Genomic DNA, 23,497 nt, shown 5'->3' with positions numbered 1-23,497 from the left:
AGGGCCTTGCTTCACCATGTGTTCACAGAGGAGGAGCTCATGGGCCATTTGGGCTTTGGAAATAACACCAAGGGGCAACAGAGGCTCTTGACCCCATCAGGGTCAGTGCTGTTATAGGCAAGTACCATATACCCTTTCCGTTTGCATTTTTACATTCACATTTCTTTTCTAAATTTATGAACTTGCCATTGGCATAACAAACGACTTTCATGTAGCCTGTGTGTGCAGTTGTGTGCTACAATAGCCTACCATTTGGAATGACTGTTCATATGATCTTGAGTGCCTAATGCCGCCATACTCAAATGCTTCCAAATTTAAAAGCTGCCTTCACTGCCGAAAGTTTTTAGCATCTCCACCAAATAAAATGAGCTGCATTTGTGCATTAGCAGTGCTACTTGGCTGTCATTGCAAGGAATAGTTGTCTGTGAAGCACGCTCCAAATCTGTTGGCATGGAGGACATGGTTAAGTAGTCTGAAATTGTTAATACACGAATTGCGGAGAAGCTATGCTCAAGTGTGGTTACTGCTCAGCTCGGGCAGGAGCACGTTCACCAAATTGCAGAAATCAAAACAAAACAGCTCTCCATGTTCTGAGATGTGAAACAGTAGTTTCACCAATTTTAACAGACCACATCAAATCAAAGTTGCTCCTATCTTGAAGCAGGTCCATGTGATCCGAGACAGCAACCTTTCAGCGGAGGGAACCTGAGTGTTGTGGCAATTTTCTTTTGGTAGTTTCAATCAAAGAAACAACAGGGACCGAGTTGCCAGCTTCACAGTCAACAGTACTATGTTTAGTGGATGCTTACTTATTCTAAGCACCTAACCTATGACTCGTATTTATTAACATGCACTGTATCACTTTGTATTCTAAGATAAGAAAAAAATATTTATGTGGCTTTTCCTCATATACTTCAATAAATGGAGAATAGGCTCTTGGGGCCTAATGTATAAAGCTTCTTACAGACCATCGGACATGTCCACTACTCCCATTCTGAAATTGTTAGAATTGTTTCCTGCTTCCTTACTTCACCTACCTGTTAACATGGTTATGAACCATTGCCAAGTAGATTATGGGCTTAAATTTATCAAAAAGATGAATGGGCTTTTCTGTCGCTCTTGTTTAGCCCGTTGAGGATCACATTTTGGGGAGAAATATGCCTCTAATTTAGGAGTTATATATCTTTTGTAGTGTGCACATACTCAAAACTTTCGACTTGAATAGTGTCCTATTCAATTTAGTCTTTGAATGGTCACTATTTGTAAATGTGAGTATTATTCTAATATTTCGAAACACCAATAAAACATGAGATTTGAGCCAAAGTACGGTAAATTTTCACCTCCAATATCATAGTATAGACGTAAAACGTAAGAACTTGTAAGAATAGCAGACCAGGCTACGTTACTAAAGTAGCTGTACTTTAGAGGCTGTACAGCAATCATTCATGCTTACTGAAGAGTCCTGTGCATGTGAAGAAACTTTTTGCTGCTCCATTTGTGCCTTTAATAAACAGCTCTTCATAACATAACAATGACAGGAACTTGCTAATTTTAAGAATACTAGTATGTGAACCACATCTTACAATAATTGTGATATCAGCTGTTCATTATTCAGAAGTTATCCAATATTTGATTTGCTTCTGGCATTATTCGGTTCAGTCTCAAAAATCACTTTTCGCGCATCCTTAATATTGTTATTGCAGATTTAAGTTCTTCAGGGCGACTTTCCGAGAAAATAAACTGGTAAATAATTTTTTAAAATAACAATAAAGTGGAAATACCATTTCAGTATTTGCAGTTTTACATGTTTTATTGTTTTATGCAGGATAAAGCAGCATAATTTTTTCTGTAATGAAACTTACGGAAACTTGTGGCAGCACTCCCAAATTAGTGCAATGACAGACACCAAGGAGCTAAGTGAAAAATCAGTTTGGGAGAAACCCAAGGAGCGACAGCACTATAAGAATATTTTCTAGAAGTCTCAGAAGGTTGCAGCACCTCCAGTGGGAGGCTAGGCAACACTTTGTTCTGAAAAGGCAAATTTTTTCAGAACGTTCCATCACAGTGACAGATGTATGGCAGTGAACCCTAAAAGGGTTAAAGAAGTCAGTCCTATGGCATATGGCTCTTAAAAGACAGCATTTCTTCGGATCTGTCACATTCTGCATGTGTCATGCTAAGCAGTTTGGCGCACAACTACACGGAATCCTCATTGTAACAGTAATTCAGTCGTTGAGGAAGAAAACATACTTCGCTGTAAGCAGTGTCTTCTTTAATGTGGAAAGTCCTAAGTCATTGTTATGCGAGAAGTACGTTCCGATTGCATGTGAACTCAGGAAACCTAACATCAAATGAAGCTACACTCAATTATAGTGACATGACACTATTGTATTTAGAGCATGGAAAAGCACAGTGAAGTGCTGCACATTTTAATTATGAAATTTACAAGAAATAATTTTAGTTGTCAGTTCAGGTTTATTTATGAACGACATGAATTTTTTTCACCATTTTGTTTATCAGCAAGCAAAGTTCACATCTTTGACATTGAAGATATTCATAAAGTTATATTGCTACAGTGTTTTGTTCCTCTTTGCCCTTTCCTGCATTTGACACTTAGTGGAGTCCTGTGCCACACTAAATAAATTTAAATGGTCATGCTGTAAAGCTGTACCCATGGAAAATTGGAATAAAGCAACACAAATACATAAATCAATTTCATTGTAACAAGGGCATATTGCATGCCATTCTCTTGCATGTGGAAGTTGCTTTTTAAAACTTATTCTGGCTTGTTTTTGCAGGCTTGACGTGTCGCAAATTTCCTGGTACCAACATGCCCTATGTAAAGAACTCTGGCCTCGCTTCTCGCATGGGACCCTGCCCCTGAAGCAACTGCCCCTGCCCCTGAAGCAACTGCCCCTGCCCCTTCACCTCTGAAGAGCCCAAGTTGGACAGCTCAAACCAAAACACAAGTGTTCTGCTTTTGTAACTCTCGACATTTTTATGTTTTATGTTAGTCTCCTGAAGGGCCCAATTTGGATTTCTCAAATGAGCATACAAATGTTGTGCCTTCCTATGCCTTGACATTTTTATGTTAATTTTATTTATGTTAATTATGCTAGTCTCCTGAGAAGCCCACATTGGATTGCTCAATCCAGAATACAAGTGCTGTGCTTTGTTATAGTTCACTACATTTTTATGTTAGTTTTTGATATGGTTCCAGTAAGGATAGTGTTTCCTTATTAATATATTTTTTAAGTAGCTTAAGTCATTTCATGCCAAACCACCCAACAATTTTCTCAAGAACTGTTCCATTATGGCAAACCATTTCAAGTTTGCTTGATTTTGAGTAGGTACAACGAGAAAATTTTTGAGAAAATTTGCTTTCATACATACTCTTAAGTAATTTTTTTTTATTTTTCGGAGGACCATTCACTCTGACAATTGAAAAAAGTGGCATAACAGTACTGCTAGCAGTTTTACAATACGGTTTATTACAGGCAATCTAGGAGCATGCTTTTGAGCCCAGGGTGACAGAGGTCTGCGGTACAAAATGCCTGTATTTAAATTTTATCCTTATCCTCTCACAGCAGACATGCCACCGTGACATCAAAGGTAATTATATGCAACATAGCTCAGCAGTATTTTAAGGTAAGTGCAGGTTTAGACTGCTAAATACCCAGTGGGGCATAAAGGGCTTTCAACGTAATTTGTGTTGATGTTCAACAGATCTGCAACAATGCTTCCATGGGCTTTCAATATTGACGAACTACACATTTCAACAATACCTCCATGGGCTTTCAATTTTGAGGCTCAACACATCTGCAACAATGCTTCAATGGGCTGTCAACATTGACAAACAACACATTTCAACAATACCTCAATGGGCTTTCAATTTTGAGGCTCAACACATTTGCAACAATGCTTCAATGGGCTGTCAACATTGACAAACAACAGATTTCAACAATACCTCAATGGGCTTTCAATTTTGAGCTTCAACAATGCTTCAATGGGCTTTCAACATTGACAAACTACACATTTCAACAATACCTCAATAGGCTTTCAACATTGACAAACAACACATCTTCAACACTGCTTCAATGGGCTTTCAAGAGTGAAATACACCATAGTTTCAACGATATGCCAACGATCTTTCAAATTGAGAGGCCACAATGATGTTTCGACAAAATGTCGCGGGCCAATTATCAACACTTGTCAACAATTTCCTCAATGATGTTTCAACAATTCGCCAATGATCTTTCAAGGTCATTTGTTGACGTTGACCAATGATATTTCAATAACCTTTCAACAATTTTTTTTGTAAGGGAATTCATAAATAAAAACAACTTGCAAGATGGGCGAGGTAGGAATCGAACCAGGGTCTGCGGAGTGTGAGACGGAGACGCTACCACTCAATCATGAGTTCGATGGCTCAAAGAAGGACGAAAACGCCTCTAGTGAATGTGGTGTTGCCTTAGAATCTTGCCGTAGAAAGTTATACTGCGGTGTATCTAGGTAATTATGAGCATGTAAATTACAGAAGTCGCAGTTAAATGTGTAGCGAAGTACGTTTCCGCTACATTTCTTCTGCGCTTGGCGCACACGCAGAGCCATCTTGCGGCAAACATAGGAGACCCCCTCCTCGCAATGTACGGCGCTGCCCCGACAGGTGGCGCGCCACTCGCCTGCTTCTCCCCCTCGTCTCGTTTGAGTGCAGGATACCCCAATACCCTTGCGTTTAATAAGTTTTCTCGCTCTCTCCTCTTTCAGCTTCCAGCGTGCGTCACTCGAACCCTCGTGTTTAGGCGACGCGGCGCCTCTTTCCGCTCACAGCGCGATTCCTAGGTGCAGCATCCGATGCGGGACGCCTCTGACGTGATCGCTGCGCCGTAGCACGTCTGGTGGTAAAGTGTCCCCTGCGATTTTCGCCGTGCTGCTGGCGAGGAGTCATGCGTCTGCGTGGTCCTCCCAAGCGAGATAGAGGACGATCCCATCGACACGTCAGCCCCATGATGCCCCATGTTCATTCCTCTATTTTGAATTCATTCCTTCTATACACCGATGACATCAACATCATCGTGCTGTCTGGTCTGTTTTTTTTTTCTACATGGTGCAAAGATAATAACCTCACTTTGAATTCTGCTAAGACCAAAGTCATCGACTTTCAGACGCAAAACTGCAAGTATTATAATTCTGTAGGTGCTGTACCATTGCGTATACATAAGGTCTGTGAAATCAATGATCTCCATGTGCTTTTCGATGCAACCTTACACTTTTCCGCTCACACTAAACGTGTTGCAATGCAGGGTATGCGCTGTCTTGGCTCTGTTTGCAGACTATCAAGGGAATTAAATTCTCCTACACCGTTCTTCAAGGTGTACGCAATAATTTGTCTTCCTCATCTCGAACACGCGTCGGTCGTCGGACATTATATATTAGGTCCAGGAAAATTTTCCAAGCACACATCACCACTGCTTTGCTAAAACGGACACTGGACCTTATTCTAGCACTGTTTAATTATTGTCATGGCCCTTACTTCACTGCAGACATAATCGCACTTACCGTCTGTTTCTTTTCTAACTCCTTCACGGTATCCACACTTGTCCAGAACTCCTCAGTTGTGTCATGTTTCGTATTCCGCGCAATATCACCAGAAAACATTGACCTTTCCGCGTTCCTGCCTGTCATCACCAGCACTCAAGCGCGCACGGTATACTGAGTCTTTATAACGCTTATTTTTACGATCTCGATAGTTTTCATAACTCGCTGTCCTTGTTCTTTTTCGAGCTTTGCATTGTTGTGTCATAGCTCTACCCGTTGTTCAACTGTCCTCATTTTTCTTTTGCATTCACGTTGCGTGTTGTTGTACGTACACCTTTTTTTTTTCTCGAAATTGTTCTGTAGGGATTTTTTTTTTACTGACGTCCCCCTGCACTTTTTTTGTGTGTATGCGTGCGCCAGCGTTCAGTCCTTACAGTTGTTCCTGGGCTTGGTAAATAAATTATTGTCGACTGATTGATTAGTATATTTAACGCAATATGCCTAAAGAGCTAAGCGGAAGCGGCGCAGCAGAGCCCTGACCATGTCCGTGAACAGCAGGTCGGAATAGTGGTAGACCATGATGTTGGCGGAGGACGCGCTGGGCAGCACGAAGGACAAGCAGGAAGCCGTGGACACCGGCCAGGCGTAGTACAACGGAGGCACGCGGTCCATGTAAGCCTGCGAGTGCACGAAACGGCGCATCTTCCGCATACGTTGGGACTTCCACAGAAGAGAGCGAGCGAGAGCGAGAAAGAGATAGATAGATAGATAGATAGATAGATAGATAGATAGATAGATAGATAGATAGATAGATAGATAGATAGATAGATAGATAGATAGATAGATAGATAGATAGATAGATAGATAGATAGATAGATAGATAGATAGATAGATAGATAGATAGAGACTACACGTTTACTTTTTAAACACCCTTTGGAGCTGTACCGCGAATCATCAATGGCCGCGCCGCCAACGAAGAGGAAGAGAGAAAAGCGAATGGACATCTGTCACCCTTTGTGTAGTTCGTGAATTGAGAGTGAATCCCTGCAGAATTTCTTTTTAGCATGTCGGCGTTTCATATTCCAAAGAAAATGTTTTTGGAAAAACCCTTTCGAAATCTTGGCTTGAATTTGACTCTTCCGTAACCCTTTTTCTTGAGGTTACCGATTCGGGTTATAGCCACAGGAACGTTTGTGTCACGATCTGTAATTTTCAGCGCAACAACATGCATGCTAAAATTGTTCTTCCTTTCCTTTATACTCGCATAATCTTTTATTGCAATATTTAGATATTCTATTACTTACATATGTAACAGTTGGCACTTGATTTGGCGTTTACAAGCTATTAATTGCATTTCACCCTATTTTTCGCTAAAAGCAACCAACGATAGTATTCGTTTAATCACTCTATTCATGGCCGAGTTCCCATGGGAATTGCGCTATTTCACTAAAGAAGAAGAACAACAAGGTGACACCATCGCCTTTGCTACCAGCAGCCCTAGCCGCTCCGCTCATCCTTGCGTCTGCCTTCGTAATAAATGTGGTCGTGGTCGCGTTCACGGCAACCTACACAAAGCTTATCTGATCCTCCAACAATAGCCATTGTCAATTTTATGTAAGCTGCCGTTCTTCCAATTGTCTGCGTTCACTACATTCAAGTCACGCTCATACGTGTATGCCGTTAGTGACGTAAAAGTTATGGCAGCGCAGCGTTAATAGAAAGAAGTTCGCGCAAAAATGCACGGTGGTTACCACTGGGGCAAAGGTATGCCCCAACGGATAAAAAAAAAGAATTTTAGCACTCTTTAATATGATAAGATTTTACTTGCGATAACGCACGTGCAACGTAGCAAGTGCGACAGACGAAACACGGATACTCTTGTACGTTGAGTTTTTCGACGGTCGGAGGGTTGAACTTCCCTGCGAAAACTTTCGTGCAGCTAAAACAACGTAGGCCGTCAGACTCGTGAAGAAGAGTTACCTGCTCACCACAGTTTCTTACTTTATCTTTAAAATTTTCTTTATCGCGGAATGAGTTCAAACAGAAACGAGTTCCACGGGAGCAGAGTCCTGTCCTCGTGCGGATGCGCTGATTGTACATCATTCTTTTCAAAGGTAGCAATAAGCTGCGGGCTATGATTTCGTAACGTCTCCCGCTACGCAAGAGTTCATTTTCACTCTTCTAAAAATCGCCGTCTCGGGATTCGCACTCGGCGATGGGGCACTCAGTTTGAGACGGGACAGTAATAACTAAGGCAGACTTTTTTTCAAAGCCTGTTGTGCGGGAATCTATCTGGGAGTGTTGCACCCATTCTTGAGCCACGGCGCAGTTGATACTTGCGGTAACACGCAAGAGTATATAATAGAAGAATAACCGTTTTCCTCTTAGGCGTCTGTCACCCTCGCCTGATCACATGTGCCCTGTTCCTGCACCAGCCTTACATATGCTCCATCTCCACCGTTGTTTCACTTTCACAGCGAGTGGTCAGATGAAAATGAGAGCTATGAGGGCGAAGTGTAAAAAAAAAAGAAGAAAAAATGACCGACCCTTCCCTTATCGTGAAATGGGGCTAGGCGAAGCTTGTCCTGCGTGCACCTAATCTTCGTTACGCTAAGGTACCCCCACGTAACAGTGTCGGATTGCTTCGGCCTCCCGCTCCCTCAGCTCGGGATCTTCTCCTCGTTTGTATAGTTTGTATTTCTATAGTTTGTGTCACTATGTCAGCTCTTTCAATACATTTGTACGCTGCTATATATTGCTGCTCGATATGCTTGTTTCGATCTCTTATAGTTTTTATCGCTTCTGAAGTGTAACATTACAGTGATACGTTTCGACGCGCGAATTGTCTCGTTGCCCACGCGCTTCGAGGCGCCGTACACTGTTCTCTAACTGCGCCCTCATTGCCCCACCCGAGTGTATCTCCAACGCGACGCTTCCAGTCCTTTCGACAACCGGGGACTATATAGCGTTAAACTATTCTATTCTGATTTTATTCCAATGTCCCGACGTCAAAATTGACGTAAAAGCTGACGTAGTCATAAGGCGGTGACCTGACCGCCGCTTGAACAGTCCAATCAAATACTCTGGTTTATAAACGGTCACTTTTGGTTGCTTTCAAAGCGAATAGCGTTGGCTACCTTGACAGTTTCTTTTTCCTTATCTAACTGACTGACAAGAAGCCAAGCGCACAGAAGTAGAGAAGGATTTGGTGGGTCCGAGCTGGCACGTGGATGTATAGATAACCGCACGGTTGGGAGCATCGTCGGCGCGTGCGATTGGTTCGCTCCCCTCTGATTACCTGGTGGTGCCTGGTCAGAATTTGAGGTGGCGTGCCACGGGGAATTAAAAATGCCGCTAAAACAGGTCCTCCGTCAGGAAGACTTGACAGAGCGCTGTGATGTACACGCAGAAAGGCCTCTACAGCATTAAATGTCCACCGAAAGTGCTTTTTAATTTATGCAGGAAACGTAGCTCCATGTAGCTAGAGCCAGAGCGGTCGGCAGCGGCCGGGCCAGTGCCCAGGTAAAGTCTCTAAAAAATCAATTTTCTTTGGCACACTATTGCATATTTACTGCGTGGCGAGTTCTCTAGGTTGTCTGATGTCGTGTGACAGAGAAGCAAAGTGGGCGAACCCTGAGTAAAAAAATTTGACTAGGTAAAGATGCCCAATGGTGAAAAAGGCGTAAAATTAGTAAGAGCCCATTTCTTTTTTCTACTCATGTCTAATCAGTGCGAGCACGTCATACGAGACGGGGAGTTCTCGCAGTGTACGCGACGTTGCCTGACAGACAGGCGAAGCGGGCGGGGCGTGAAAATGTTGGACCAAATGTGGAAGGCTAATGGCAGAAATTTCATAGAAACCATTTCGAATAGATCTAACTTATGGCAACCATTCTTTATGCCTTGTGACTGTCATCAGCAACTTTCTGCGCATATATTGACACGTCTACTTATCTTTATCGGGCGGCCACGTTTCGCCGCTTAACAACTGTAATCGCACAGCGAGGGACGCGCCTGAATGTATCCGATGTTTCTGGAAAGTTATCGATGCTTCTACCTGGCTGTCTGTTGTCGCCGAACCTTGTGTTATCTGATTTCATCGCGTAACGCGAATGGTGTAGAACTTTGTGGAAGGCACACGGGTCCGAACGATTAGTCTGGAACATTCGACGACTGCTCTATAAAAGCCGACGCACTTGACCCGCTGATCAGATTTTCGACGATCGCCGACTGTGTTCGCCGCTATCGTTGTGCTTTAAGTGTACCCTGTTTTGTGGGCACAGGTTCGCCCAATAAAAGCTAGTTTTGTCTTTCACAGTACTGCTACTGTGTTCTTTCTTCACCGCCACTACCACGTGACAATATGAATCTCGAAAGGCCGCGAGCCCCTTCAATTTTGATTCCACAATCGCCGACTTTCTTGCGAGATAAGCGTTGCTGGGGATTTTGGGCACAGGTACGCCCCCAAAATCTGTTCATCCGCCTCCGCGTCTCCGTTTGTGTGCCTGATTGCATGAGTGCTCCTTAACCGTTGCCGAACTTGACAATATTGACACGTGTACTTATCTTTATCGGGCGACCACGTTTGGCCGCCTTACAAATGTTATCGTGCAGCGCAGGACGCGCCTGCATGTAAAAGAAGTTTCTGCAATGTTATCAATGGTTCCCTCCACTGTCTTTCACCGCAACTTGTGTAATCTGATTGCATGTATGCGCGACGCGAATAGTGCAGAACTTTGTGGAAGGCACGCGGGTCCCATCGGTTAATCTGGAACATTCCATGACTGATCTATAAAAGCCGACGCGCTTGACCCGCTGCTCAGATTTTCGACGATCGCTGACTGTGTTCGCCGCTATCGTTGCGCTATAAGTGTAACCTGTTTTGTGGGCACAGGTTCGCCCAATAAAGGTTAGTGTTGTCTTTCACAGTATTTCTACTGTGTTCTTAACGTCACCACCACGTGACAATATCTAACATGGGCCTATCTAGCGCTTCGGAATGTCGCACTTCTCAGTCAAGTATCGGGTGCGAATTACACTCGGCAACAAACTAAGAATTCAGCGGAAGCGCCGCCCGAAATACTACAGCGCACCTGACCACCCTGCCTCCTCTCTCGGAAATTTAACCCCACATTGTCAAGCCATCCTCTATTCAATGCACTTCCTACACTTTACCAAGTTCAGTGCAGCGCTTCCCTCGGCTGAAGATGACGTTATGGTTCTCACAATTTTCCGTGGAATGTCAATCACATGCAGCGGTGAGACACGGCGCTGACATCCACTTAATGTATACAGGAATATACCATATACAATAAATACTGTAGTGAAAAGCACGTGTAGCGTACCTGAGTAACTTAAGCAGGCTAGGTGTCACCGTCCCTTTTCAAATAGGGTGCCAATAAATCATCGTCGTCATTGAGCCGAAGTGGAGTCTTTCTGCACAGTGCAGTCACTGTATTTGTTTGAGTGACTATCGAAGTTATTAGTAATTATAAATGTGATTATTAATGTGATTAGACCTTTGAGGAGTTGGGAATGCGTTTACGCTAAAAAAAAAAGAAAACCGCCAGAGAGCCTAAGACTGTGTACGCGTGAGAATGCGAAAGCATTGCAGTCACTTTGGTGAAATGTCTTCATTTCCCGCACCTTCCTGGTCTGTGCAAGCTCTCGCCTGCGTTCTATGTGCACTTCGGTAAGGTCTAATCAAAGCGTGCCAAGCGTCTCAACGCGCTCGCTTGAATGCGAGGAGTTCATCACCCGAACGACCACTCGGTGGCGTTGAATGGGACATCAATTATTTATAGTTGATAGAATCATTTTATACACCCGAGATAAAGTGGTTATTTTTGGCCCGTTGGATTGTCACCTTAATTTCCTTCCGTAGTTTGTGTAGATTCTAATATAATTCGTTACTCGTCTCAGTTGCGTACTTCCAAAAGAGCCGGTTCTTTTTATTTAGCGAATACCCAAATTCACAGGTATGGTAGGGCCTGTAATTGCGGTCAATATTAGAAGGAGGGCTCGATACAGTCCCCTTTTTTGCCATAGTAGTGCGAGAACGCCGAGACTCTCTTGGAATAAAGAGATTCGCGGTGAGTTTCGTGTGCTTCGCCTAAATTAAACTGTGGCCTGGCCTCAAAACTCATCAGACCAGACAGCCATTCGAGCTCTTCTACAGTATACCTGAAGGCGACACACTTGTGTGCCCGACTTTAGATATGCTGCATCTGTCTTGGTAACTGTGAAAGTGTGGTGAAGACTCTTGTTTTTTCTCTTTCTTTCACTCCCCCCTCATTCCCATCCCCACGTGTACCGTAGCAAATTGGCCAAAGTCTAGTTAACCTCGCTGCTTTTCTCCCTCTCTTGTCTCTGTCTCTCTTTGATAAACGGAGCAAATTTTTTGTTCACTCCAGGTTCCACTTTAGCGGAGTCTAGTGCATAAATGAAAACGTTTGAATAGCTTCGTTGAAACAATTCTTATTTTCATGCTTGGCTTTCTTATCGATATGCAATGTTCATAGCGTTTATTACCAACTAGTGTTTCAATGTGTATGTATACATAGTACGCGTCTGTGCAACGAATTATCGATACTTTAATTATTTGATCGTGATTAGTGAAATTGCTTTTTGTGACATGCTGTTTGTGCTCGTGTTACCATTTACTGGTATAAGATTTTGGCAAGTTCAGCACGTAGTTTTATTGCGTGAGGTATAGCAGTAGACCTCTTACGGCTGACATCACTACAAGTCAGTTTCTCCTCCACGGTTTGTTTCGTAATAAAGCGGATTCCCCTACGCGGCTGCTGTCGGTAGCTATGGTCTGCTACGTAGCGTAGATATCGCTGCCGCCGCAGAGGGCCGCCACGAGTCCACTGTCTAAGCGAACTGCGGCTCGCCGAAGGCAACGGCTTTTGGCTTATACGTTAAGCGCGTCGTAGGTACTAAAATTGGAAGTAGTGGCATCTATGTTAATATCCCCACCTGAATTCGAACTGCGCACCACGGTGACATTTAGAAAACGGAGCGTTCTGCGCATGCCCCGCTCCACCATAGCCTTCACAGTGCAAGGCACTGAAGGAGGAGTGGAAGCACCTCGAAGGCGCCGCTTGATTGCCAATAACTCCGCCTCTGCTGAACGCGTTGCAGCACTTTATGCGGCAAAGCATTTCCGAAATAGCATAACTTCATATGCATCTATCGCCTTGGACAAAAAGCAGTTCAGGGCCCCTTTAACTAATCTAAGTCTATCGATAAGTGGAAAACAATGTGTGGGAGGCGGCGCGAAGAGCTAGCCGCCAAAGCCACGGTTTGTCTAGGCCGGCCAGCCAAGGTGCAGCGGGATCTCGGGAGTGGCCGCTCATGTCGGGCGCGCTACCGTGTTCTATCCTCGCGCTATCTGCACGCGAGCCCTCTTATTCGTCGGCTTTGGACGCTATAGTCACGCCGCTACAAATGTTACAGCCAACGATATGAAAGCTATGTGAATTCACTGGTGCTGCTCTTCACAGGCAGCGTACACTGAGCCCTGTGCGATGCCGTTACAGACCCTACACGGCGTGTTAGAGCCGTTAGGGGTGGAAAAATTTCTGGCGCACCAGTATATGGCGCATCCACGCGCACTTGCACCCGTGTATACTTACAACATCGTCCAAGGAGTTGATGCGAAACTCTAAGCCTTACTAGTGCTTCGACTTCGGACGAAACCGCCAATTCCTTTTTTCTTGATGTCCTTTTCAATGTACATCTGTTCTTATGAAAAAACACCAACCAATAAACCGAGCAACAAACAAACAAATAAGGAAATAAATAAGGAAGAAACAAAATTAGGCATCAAATCTTCGTCATTCTTAGTTCGTGGTGCCTTCCTGCCTAATTATGCAACCCCGACCGCGGAAGCCTTCGGAAAACGAAATCTTACAATAAGCGAAATATTGTTGCAGCAAATTCACACATCCTTGAATTGGGGGCACGCCACCGCATCGCAACTCGTCATGCAGACGCCCTTTTTTCATCTGCTGCAGGCAATCTGGATATGGGGCCCCACCACTTCATGCTCCAACACCGAAAGCTCAGGCTTTTTTGGGCCACACGACGTCAACGAAATTGCTTGGCTGCCAGCTGGCGACAACTACATCGACAACGACCACATCGACCTGCATCCGCTGCTTCCAGCGGTGGACCAGTCTGCCATCTGGCAACCCGGCACAAGCGCGGGAATCCGGCACCTACATAAGCCGCTGTACCACTGGAGTCATTTGGGGCACGCCACCGCATCGCAACTCGTCATGCAGACGCCCTTTTTTCATCTGCTGCAGGTTAGTTATCTTCCCTGTGCCACGTACTGTCGCTCTAGCAACCCATTTCTGCTAGCGGTGTCGTGCCCCAAAGACGCCATCGAGTGTTGTCAAAGGATGCTGTGTATCGCTTGCTTCCACTTGCTCAACGCCCACCTTATTTCTCTTCTCCTTGTTTTATCTGGTGATGTCGAACTAAACCCCGGCCCTAACGGAAACGATACTCCGTCGTCTTTGGAAACAATTTACCAAGCCATATCTCGTATTGAATCCGCTCAGAGCACCGTACTTGCCGAGCTTGCCTTGATCCGGTCCGCACAAACGAACATTGAAGACTCGGTGCATCGTCTTTCAGCGCGCGTCGAAATACTCGAAAAAACTATCGAAACACACCCAGAAAAAGCAGCTGCGTCCGTAACAAACACCGACTTGGGCCAGCTTGCTTCAGACGTTAAAGCACTGACAAACAAGTGCGACGACGCTGAAAACCGCTTGCGACGCACAAACATATTGTTCCTCGGACTTCAGGACGAACTCGGCGAAAGCTGGGACCAGTCTGAGGCCCACATTACTTCCTTCTGTTCCGAACACCTGGGTATTTCAATTGGTAGCCAAGATATTGAACGTGCACACCGCCTAGGTCGTTTCCAGTTAGGTAAAAACCGCCCAATAATAGTTAAGCTTGCACACTTCAAAGATAAATCAAGAATTCTAATTGCAGGACAGAAACTTAAAGAAACCCCATTTTCAGTTCGTGAGGATTACTCGGCTAAAGTTCGGCTAGCCCGGAAAAAGCTTTTTTCTTATGCCCAACAAACTAACGCTTCATTTAAGATCCGCTTTGATAAGTTGGTTATCGGCAGAAAACTTTTCACTTACAACGCCGAAACAGATGCCGTTGTAGAACTTCATTCATAGCGGTTAACGCGGGTGCCGTGCGGCACTTCCCTGCCACAGGTCCAGCTGTCAGAATGCCTGCGCACAGCTAAAACTAACAAAATTTCTGTCCTACTGACAAATATAAGAAGCTACCTGCCAAAAAAAGAAACAGTTGAGGCCGTCCTCGAAGACCATAGAACTGACATCGCTTTATTTACTGAATTTTGGCTAACACCTGATATTAACGATTCAGAATTGCTCCACAGCAAACAGTCCTTTCATATCTACAGGCGAGATCGAGTAGATCGCCGGGGAGGCGGCATTCTTGCTCTCGTGAATTCAACTTATTCATCCACTTTACTCGAGATAAGCAGCCATAGCGAAATAATGTGTCTGAAAATTTGCCTTCCCTATTGTACCAATATACTAATTGTATGTTATCGAGCACCTGACACGGATCATTCCTTTATTACGGACCTTCACTCTGTAGTTCAAGACTTGCAATCCCGTTTTCCTCATGCCAATCTAATACTTTGCGGTGATTTTAACTACCCGGACATCGACTGGGAGGCTCTTACTGCGTCATCTCGCCAATCTAAAGATTTCCTTGAAATGGTCCTGACTTCAAACCTTTCCCAAGCAGTAAAAAAGCCAACACGAGGCTCAAATATTCTTGACCTCATTCTTGTATCCAGTCCTGAGCTAATCCAATCCTTTTCATGTTGCAGTGGGCTGAGTGACCACAATCTCTTGTTCTTTAACCTGACGATTGAAGTCTCCCCTTGTCAACCATCCATCAAATACATCTGTGATTACAGTAAGGCTGACTTCGCGAGCATAAACTCCGACTTGGAACACTTTTTCACCACCTTTCAAGCGTCCATGGCTACCAGATCCGTGAACGAAAATTGGTGTCTTTTTAAGCACAAAATCGTATCGCTCATAGACGCCTACGTCCCACTCATCTGCATTCGCGGGGATTCCGCAAAGCCATGGTATTCTAACTCGCTGCGTAAGCTATCACGAAAAAAGAAGCGCCTCTTCCGTAATGCCAATAACTCCGGATCCCCTGCAACATGGGAAAAATACTTCGGCATCCTTCGCGAATACACTAGATTATTGCGGTCATCCAAAAGAAAATTCTACAGTCACGATCTTCTAGAAATATTGCGTGTTAACCCCAAGAAATTTTGGAATTTGCTACAGCCCAACAAAAACAGCTCCTATAACATATCTTTAAAAAGACAAGACGGCACAGACATTCCGCTTTGCGAGCGATCAGACGCGATGAATTCCTACTTCACCTCAGTTTTCACCCACGAGCCAGCGGATAAGAGCATTATTTTACCGAGCCTAAATTTTATTCCAATGCCACCCGTAACCATCACATCTGAGGGAATTTCAAAGCTCATTGATAACCTCAAGCCGTCCACTGCACCCGGACCTGATAACATTCCTGCTAAAATACTTAGAGGCACGAAACATTTCACAAGCCAAATCCTGCAGCTCATCTTCACCCAGTCCCTCAATACCAGTCAAATTCCGGATGACTGGAAATCAAGCAAGGTTGTGCCAATTTTTAAGAGCGGCGACCGCACTGACCCTTCTAATTATCGCCCCATTTCACTAACATGCATCTCATGTAAGCTCTTCGAACATATACTCTACTCCCATATTGCTAATCACCTCGATCACAATTCTTTCTTCTTCCCCAAGCAGCATGGTTTCAGAGCAGGCTTCTCGTGCGAAACCCAACTTTTCGAATTTACAACCGATCTTCACCTTAATTTAGATTCTTCATTCCAAACAGACGTCATCTACTTAGATTTTTCAAAAGCATTTGACCGCGTTCCTCACCAACGTCTATTGTGTAAACTTGCATGCTTATCACTGGACCCTCTTATCTTATCCTGGATTCGCTGCTTTTTAACTAACCGCTCACAGTTCACAGTCATCGCCAGCCATGCGTCTAAAACTACTGACGTTATCTCTGGAGTTCCCCAGGGTTCCGTCCTTGCTCCGCTTCTCTTCCTAATTTTCATCAACGACCTGCCATCTGGGATTTCGTCATCCGTCCGTCTTTTTGCGGACGATTGCGTCATTTATCGCCGCATCTCCGATAATACCGACCAGGAATCATTACAAGACGACCTAAACAAAATCCAGAAATGGTGTTCAGATTGGCTAATGCAGCTTAATATTTCAAAATGTAAATGCATGCACATTTCTCGTAAACTTTCCACTACCCTTTTCCCGTACTCGCTGAATTCCACGGCGCTATCAGTAACAAACTCATACAGGTACCTAGGAGTCGAAATAACTAACAAGCTAACTTGGGTGGACCATATCACGAAACTCTGCGCAAACACTTCCAGAACACTTGGTTTCATCCGAAGATCTCTGGCTATGTCCCCTCCATCCATCAGGCAATTAGCATACGAAACATACGTCCGCTCTAAAATGGAGTATGCCTCAGCCATATGGAACCCTCACCAGGTTTACTTGAGTCAGTCGCTCGAAGCCATTCAGAACCGGGCAGCCCGCTTCATAACTTCCCAGTACTCACCCTGGCACAGCGTTACCGACATAAAATTGACTCTCGCACTCGAACCTCTAGCACTCCGCCGAAAACTGGCAATGCTCTGTCTTTTTCATAAACTATACTTTAACTTTCCTGCACTGCGCGAGAACTTATTACATGCTCCGATACGCTCATCTCGCCCTTTGTTTAACTCCCTTAGTATACAGCGTTTGCATGGTTCTTCCAACGCCTTCAACAAATCCTTCCTCCCCATCGCCATAAAAGAATGGAACAATCTTCCCGAAACCGTGGTTTTAGAGTCCAATCCCTCCAAATTTAGACAGTTACTATCAGACCATTTCAACCCAAAATAGCCACTTTTCCTCGCGTTTCCTCTCCCGGCAATCCGTCTTGCTTGTCATCGCCTATTTTTCCTTTTCTTATTTCTTGCCACTTATGTTTAGCATGTTCCACATTTACGTGTATTTTTTTTATTTATCTATTGCTACTCAGTTTTGAGATATTTTCATTGTTCTGTTTATACCTGATGTATTCTACAGTTTATTATTTACTTTTCTATTCCCTTTGTTTGCATTTTTTTTGAGCTGATGTATGGTACTTTCACATCGATGTTTCCCCCCCCCCCCCTTATGTAATGTCCCCGAAGGGACCCTTAAGGGAATAATAAATGATGATGATGATGATGATGATAAACATAGTGAATACTTCTCCAAGATAATTAGAACAATTTAAACCTTGACTCCTTGACTGGTCTTCTAATTTACATGTGGCAGTCCCGGCCTCCACACTCGCCCAGTGGACCGTCAACACGAGAGAAACGTTGACGACTGGACCTTCAGTATATAAAGGTGAATATTTAGCGTGATAACTCTTGCAGCGACGCAAAGAAAAAGGTGTGGACAGTGCTAGTCCACAGAAAAACGACCCCAGCGGACAGCAGCACCAGCCGGCGAAGGCACCATAGGCAAAGGATGTGCGGTGGAAACGAAAGTTTATGGCAACGCGAAAAATGGCCATAATAATTGAGACATGGTGAGTGACTTGTAATAGGAATTGGTCTATGCTCCAAGAGAAGAAATGAAGAAGATATAATGCAGGAAATGTACTTGTCGCTTGCGCTGCTACCAAAACTGCAGCTTTCTTGCTTTCGGAGCATGGAACCAAGAAAATAATTAAACGTGGTACCAGGGAACCTTCGCACTCCAGAAAAAAAGAACATACAATGCAAACTTTTCGGTGCCAAGGCCAAATTGCATTTATTATATACCTGGTAATACCTGGTAAGGATAGGCCACTTTTAGTTAACTTCACGCACCAAAAGCTTTGTGGTTACATGTGCATTCTACCAAATATTCACACTGAAGATTACTAGAAACAATAATAATGGCTTACATTGCTTATAAGGAGGGTAGAAATAAAGGAATAACTACCACTACTTTGGAAAGTAGTTTTTTTTTGCAGGGGAGGGGGGGGGAGCGTGTCGTCGAACGATCATTCTTCCTTTTGCAATTTCCCTTCTCAAATGACACGTGTAGCAAAGGGGTGAGTGGGTAAGAGCGCAGAGACAGGAGAGAGTTTGCTTGGGTTACTAAGAATAGAGAAATGTACGAACGGTTTCGAGAAGCCGGTGCATGCGCATGTCGTCTATGTGACCAGGCACCACCTGGGCCAGGACAGCCGCCCCGACTGTTAGCAGGGTCTGGTAGGTGAACGGGCTGCGACCTCGCCGCCCCCACTCCAGCAGAGAATCGGTGAGTCCGCACTTCTGCATCGAAACATCATACGGTAATTGCACAAATTTTGCAAATTGTGCCACAGTGGTCTATCTGTAGTGTAGCCGCCCTCAATGTGTTCTAGTCTCAATATAAATAAATAGTAGTGGGATTACACTAGCGTCAGGTGCACTCTTCAAGCTCGTCCATGCATCGCACTGCGATCGGTTTGTAACCACTTTGATCTTGAAATAATGTGTTTGAAGTCTGCTGCGCAGATCACTTAGTTGAGCGCTGCAGAGTAATAACTTCATACAGTCTTGAGCACACGGTTAACCGAGAGTCACGTTCAAAACTCAGTGAAGCACGTTGAAAAGGAAATTTGATTAGCATTCAAGCAGTGTTGTATCACACGTTATTGCTGAAGTCAAGCTTATTTACAATCTTTAGTGCTTATACTGAGACTCCAGTTGCTTCCGCTATATGCAACATATACACTGTCTCCGCTGTCGGGCCACTTTATTATAGCGCTAGCTTGCCAAGGTGGCCCATGAACATGACGGCATGACGACGACCGTACAACAACGCTATGACGACGATGGATTGACGACAAAGAAGACACCGAAAGACAAAAGTGGTAGGACGACGGTGGCATGGAGGCAATGAGACGACAATTCTGAAATAATGAAATTGGTGTAACGCCGATAGCATGACGACGACAGAACGATAGCATCATGGTGATGGCACAACAAAGAATGCGTGACGACTGTATGAAGATGATGGTGGGACGATGCCGGCGTGACGAAGATGGCATGGCGAGGCTCTGATGAAAAATCTGAAATACGACGATGCACCGGCCATGATGGCATCACAGTCACGAGCGCATACTTAGTGGTTCATGGGACTAGACAACGGGGCCACTGGGTCAGCGTAGAAAGCGTGATGACGGAACCATGGCAACAGTCAAATGACGAAGTTGGAAGGACAGCGTTGGAAAGACCATCAAGGCATGACTACCACGAGCACATGCCAGTATAGTGCTCGCTCTTTATTCGTATTGGGGTTGGGGTTTATTTAAAAAGCTACAGGTTAAAATGCCCTGTGTCTGTGTGTTCTTTCTTCGTCCATCGTCGTTTTAGCGCCTTCACTTCAGATAATTTAAAAGGCTGTTCGGTAGTAAGAAGTCCCTCTTACTGGTCGCGACCCGAACCTGTACTGCACCCTTTGAGCCCGCCGCATTAGTAGATGGTTGGAATATCCTGCACCTGCACTAATCACCAGCGCTGGCGCTCCGTTTAGAGACGGAGACGCTGCACCGTGATAAAAGGGGTTATTTATACATCTGTCTTGCTATCCGAATCATTCCACGCCATTTTGGTTTGTTTGTTTGACGGTACGTGTCCAACGCAGGGGAGTCATTGCCAAGGAAGCATGATATTCTTGCAACAACTTGCACACTTGTAGGGCTTATAGCTCCTGATGAGAACCAGTATTGGTTTAATTAATTTTACCTACCAGCAGAGTAGTAGCTCCTTTAAACGCAACCATTCCAGCTCAGGTAGACAACAATGCTACCGATCTACGCCTCCCTGAACTTCACGCATGCGGCTAAATTTAGCACCGGTTGCGTCATGCGTGCCGCAATAGTGGCGTCATCTGTGCACGCAACACATGCAGACCGAGTAATGGCTTATTTGCTCTTACCTAAGAAAGGCGCGTGGGTAGTGCAGTTGCAAAGATATGAGCGATAATGCTATGACATGTTTTCATTACATGCGGTTTTGACGAGAGACCGCCTTTGGGCCTTTTAATACTCTTAAAGGTGACATTATGGGCATGGGCATGATGATGGACTAGACGTTGGAATTAAAACGACGAAAGGTTGAGCTAGTTTGTAGGAGTTCAGGTAATAAAAGTCAGTGCCCTTACACTTTATGAAGAAGGACGACCAGCGAAGCTGTTAATGTGGGCCCCATAATGGCGAACAGCACCTCCATCGCGGGTCGGTCCGGTATTGCACTATCTTCGGGATCGGCCCACGTAAGGAGAGTGCTTAACGCCTGCTTCACCTTCACTGCGGGTCGGCCCCGCATTGCACTATCTTCGGGATCAGCCCACATATGAAAAATTCTTGGTCTCTGTCCACGGAGACGACATACGTGAGAACCTAGCCATAAAGAGCTTCGATGTAAAGGTTAGGCGTGCAGGCATGGTCAGGAGAACAAGCCAAAATGCGATCCTTGTTTGCGCACCTGTAAGAATTAAGTTAGTTGCAGCACAGATATAAGTTACGCATGTTCGTCTTCTGTGAACTACAGCCATTCACCTTGGCGGCGAATGCAATAGCGTTTCCAGACGCAAGCACCAGTCCCAGTCCCCATGGAATGTGGGGTAGCACCGACTTCCAGTGGAGGGCCCGGTCCTTGCTAGCCATCTCCAGTGCCTGGACAGGCATAAAGGCGAGCAGGAAAAAGACGAGTGCCGTTGGAGTCGCGTCGCCCACATCCCTGCAAAGAGCGGGCAGGCCGAGGGGTGAAGTGTTGAACGGAACCAGCCTACACTGTGGTGCCGGTGTCTGTATAGAATCTGCCGATAACATGGTGGCATTTGTCTTTAGCGCAGAGGGCACCGAAATACCATAAAAATACATTATATTAATTTGATTTGTTTGAGACCAGGGGCGGCTTGCACGATCATTTAATAACGAAAATAATAACGAATTTAAGAACGCGTTCTAGTGCGGACTAGGAGTAGAATATGAAACATTTAGGAACGCGTTCCTAAATTCGTTATTATTTTCGTTAATAAATGTTCGTGCAAGCAGCCCCAGGTTTTTTGCGCTTTGGTCCGATCGGTAAATCTGTGAATGAAGATTTTTAAGATTTGAAGATGAAAAATGATAGTTAGAGGTTCGGACATTTTGGTAGCCCGTATCTCAATTGTATATACGCCAGTGGGTGGTGTGATACCCGCTTTGAAACGACCAGCCACTGAAAACATGCAAAAAAAATTCAGCTTGTGTGACCATGCAGATTCGCAACCCAAATTCCAGTGAATCTGCCTCCAGGGAACTTGCGTGGAGTGCTTGAATAGGTAATTTATTGCAGAGGCAGTAACTGACGTGAACGCTTTGAATTTCACCAGCACATAAACTACATTGTGTCCCTTATTTTCACCATAGTTTTGTGTAAAGTAGAGATTTCTCGGGACACAGGGAAATAGGGCGGAATATGGCCAATGACGCTTTCGAGCACTTGCTAAAGAAATTATTTCCAAACGCTGTAATTTATTCACATGCATTTAACTTCGCACACGCACACTCCACGTCATCTGGTAGAGGGTGTGGCAGTTAAGTTAGATGCGTTTGGCCACGGTATGGGAGAGGCCTACACTGCTGCAGAGAATCACATCCTACCCCATTTACGGCAGCTGACATTCATTTTTCATGATATCCTTAGTTGCAGAGTTATTATACGCATTATGATCATGACGAGACATCATTCATTACTATTGCCATGCTCATACGACATCTACAAGTCGCCTAACCGGTCGCTTCTTTCTAGAGGATGATTACAAGATATGCAGATGCCAGGTACGCCAAATCCATCTGTCGGCTAAAACAACCTTGATTTCTTAGGATATATTGGTTAGATCACCGAAACCAACTACGGACCTGGTATGAAGAATGAAAATTCAATAATCATGTGGCTTTGGTAATTATTTGCAACCCTTCTAGTTAGCCAGGAAAGGAGAAATTTGGCCACAAATCGCACTTGTTAAAATTTAAGTTGATGTTCGCATCTTCTACAGGTATTTTAAAACAGACCTTCCTGTAAGTCCACATTTAACCAGCACAGAGTAAACGTTTATCATTCGTCGAAAACCATATGCGTACTACTTCAACGAGATATAAACAGCGTGCTTCATATAGTTCTCTAAGAAGAGAGAGAAAAAGAAAACTGCACGACTCATTTAACGAATGAAAACTGGGAGAAAGTGACTACTCTGTAAGTGGTTGCAGGACACGTAATAAAAGTACGCCCTTGGAACTTTCGGTAACATCAGCAATAGGGTTCTATTCGCATTAACAGCATCGCTGTAAAATATATCAGTGTTATGCGAAGGACGAGTCAGTAAGACGTGCAACTATTTAATGTTACATTTACAATAGCGGTTGCAGCGCTGACTGGTTAGATTCACAGCGCGAGCCCAGTTTGTTCTTCCTTCTTGTTTCTGGAGTGATGGCGCCCAAACGCCCCGTTCAAAAAAACAAATACCACACGCGTGTAGCATAATTCCCCGGGGGTAGAAGAGACGTCCCGGAGCGTCTAAATGTCATCACTGGGAGGGTGATACTGCTTCAGACGTGTAACGTGCACGATATCACTGTATTGGGAAGCAAATGGGGCTTCTGGTGCGACCTCGTAGGTGACGGGAGTCACGGCACGAAGCACTCGGTATGGGCCTGTCTAACGAGAAAGCAGTTTTTCTGACAGGCCGACCTGACGCGACGGAGAGAACAGAAGCGCCAA

At 44.6% G+C, this 23,497-nt stretch overlaps 1 protein-coding gene across 5 annotated transcripts in view; it reads right to left on the bottom strand.

The window, feature by feature from the left end:
• The window catches only part of LOC135911663 (sodium-dependent high-affinity dicarboxylate transporter 2-like), a 74,270-nt gene that overhangs the window by 4,695 nt on the left and 46,078 nt on the right, over positions 1-23,497 (bottom strand). For 4 of the 5 annotated variants that reach the window (XM_065443996.1, XM_065443998.1, XM_065444000.1 and 1 more), the window contains 3 exons: positions 21,292-21,472; positions 18,866-19,018; positions 6,079-6,216 (listed from right to left, as the gene is read on the bottom strand). In XM_065443996.1, coding sequence (XP_065300068.1) covers positions 6,079-6,216; positions 18,866-19,018; positions 21,292-21,472 — 472 coding nt within the window. The remainder of the gene's footprint in view (positions 1-6,078; positions 6,217-18,865; positions 19,019-21,291; positions 21,473-23,497) is intronic. The other variant, XM_065444001.1, reaches the window with a different exon arrangement.

The sequence above is a fragment of the Dermacentor albipictus genome, chromosome 2, assembly GCF_038994185.2.
Source record: "Dermacentor albipictus isolate Rhodes 1998 colony chromosome 2, USDA_Dalb.pri_finalv2, whole genome shotgun sequence".
Lineage (NCBI taxonomy): Eukaryota > Metazoa > Arthropoda > Arachnida > Ixodida > Ixodidae > Dermacentor > Dermacentor albipictus.
The sequence above is the reverse complement of the archived record's forward strand: the minus strand, read 5'-3'. Positions and strand labels throughout refer to the sequence as shown.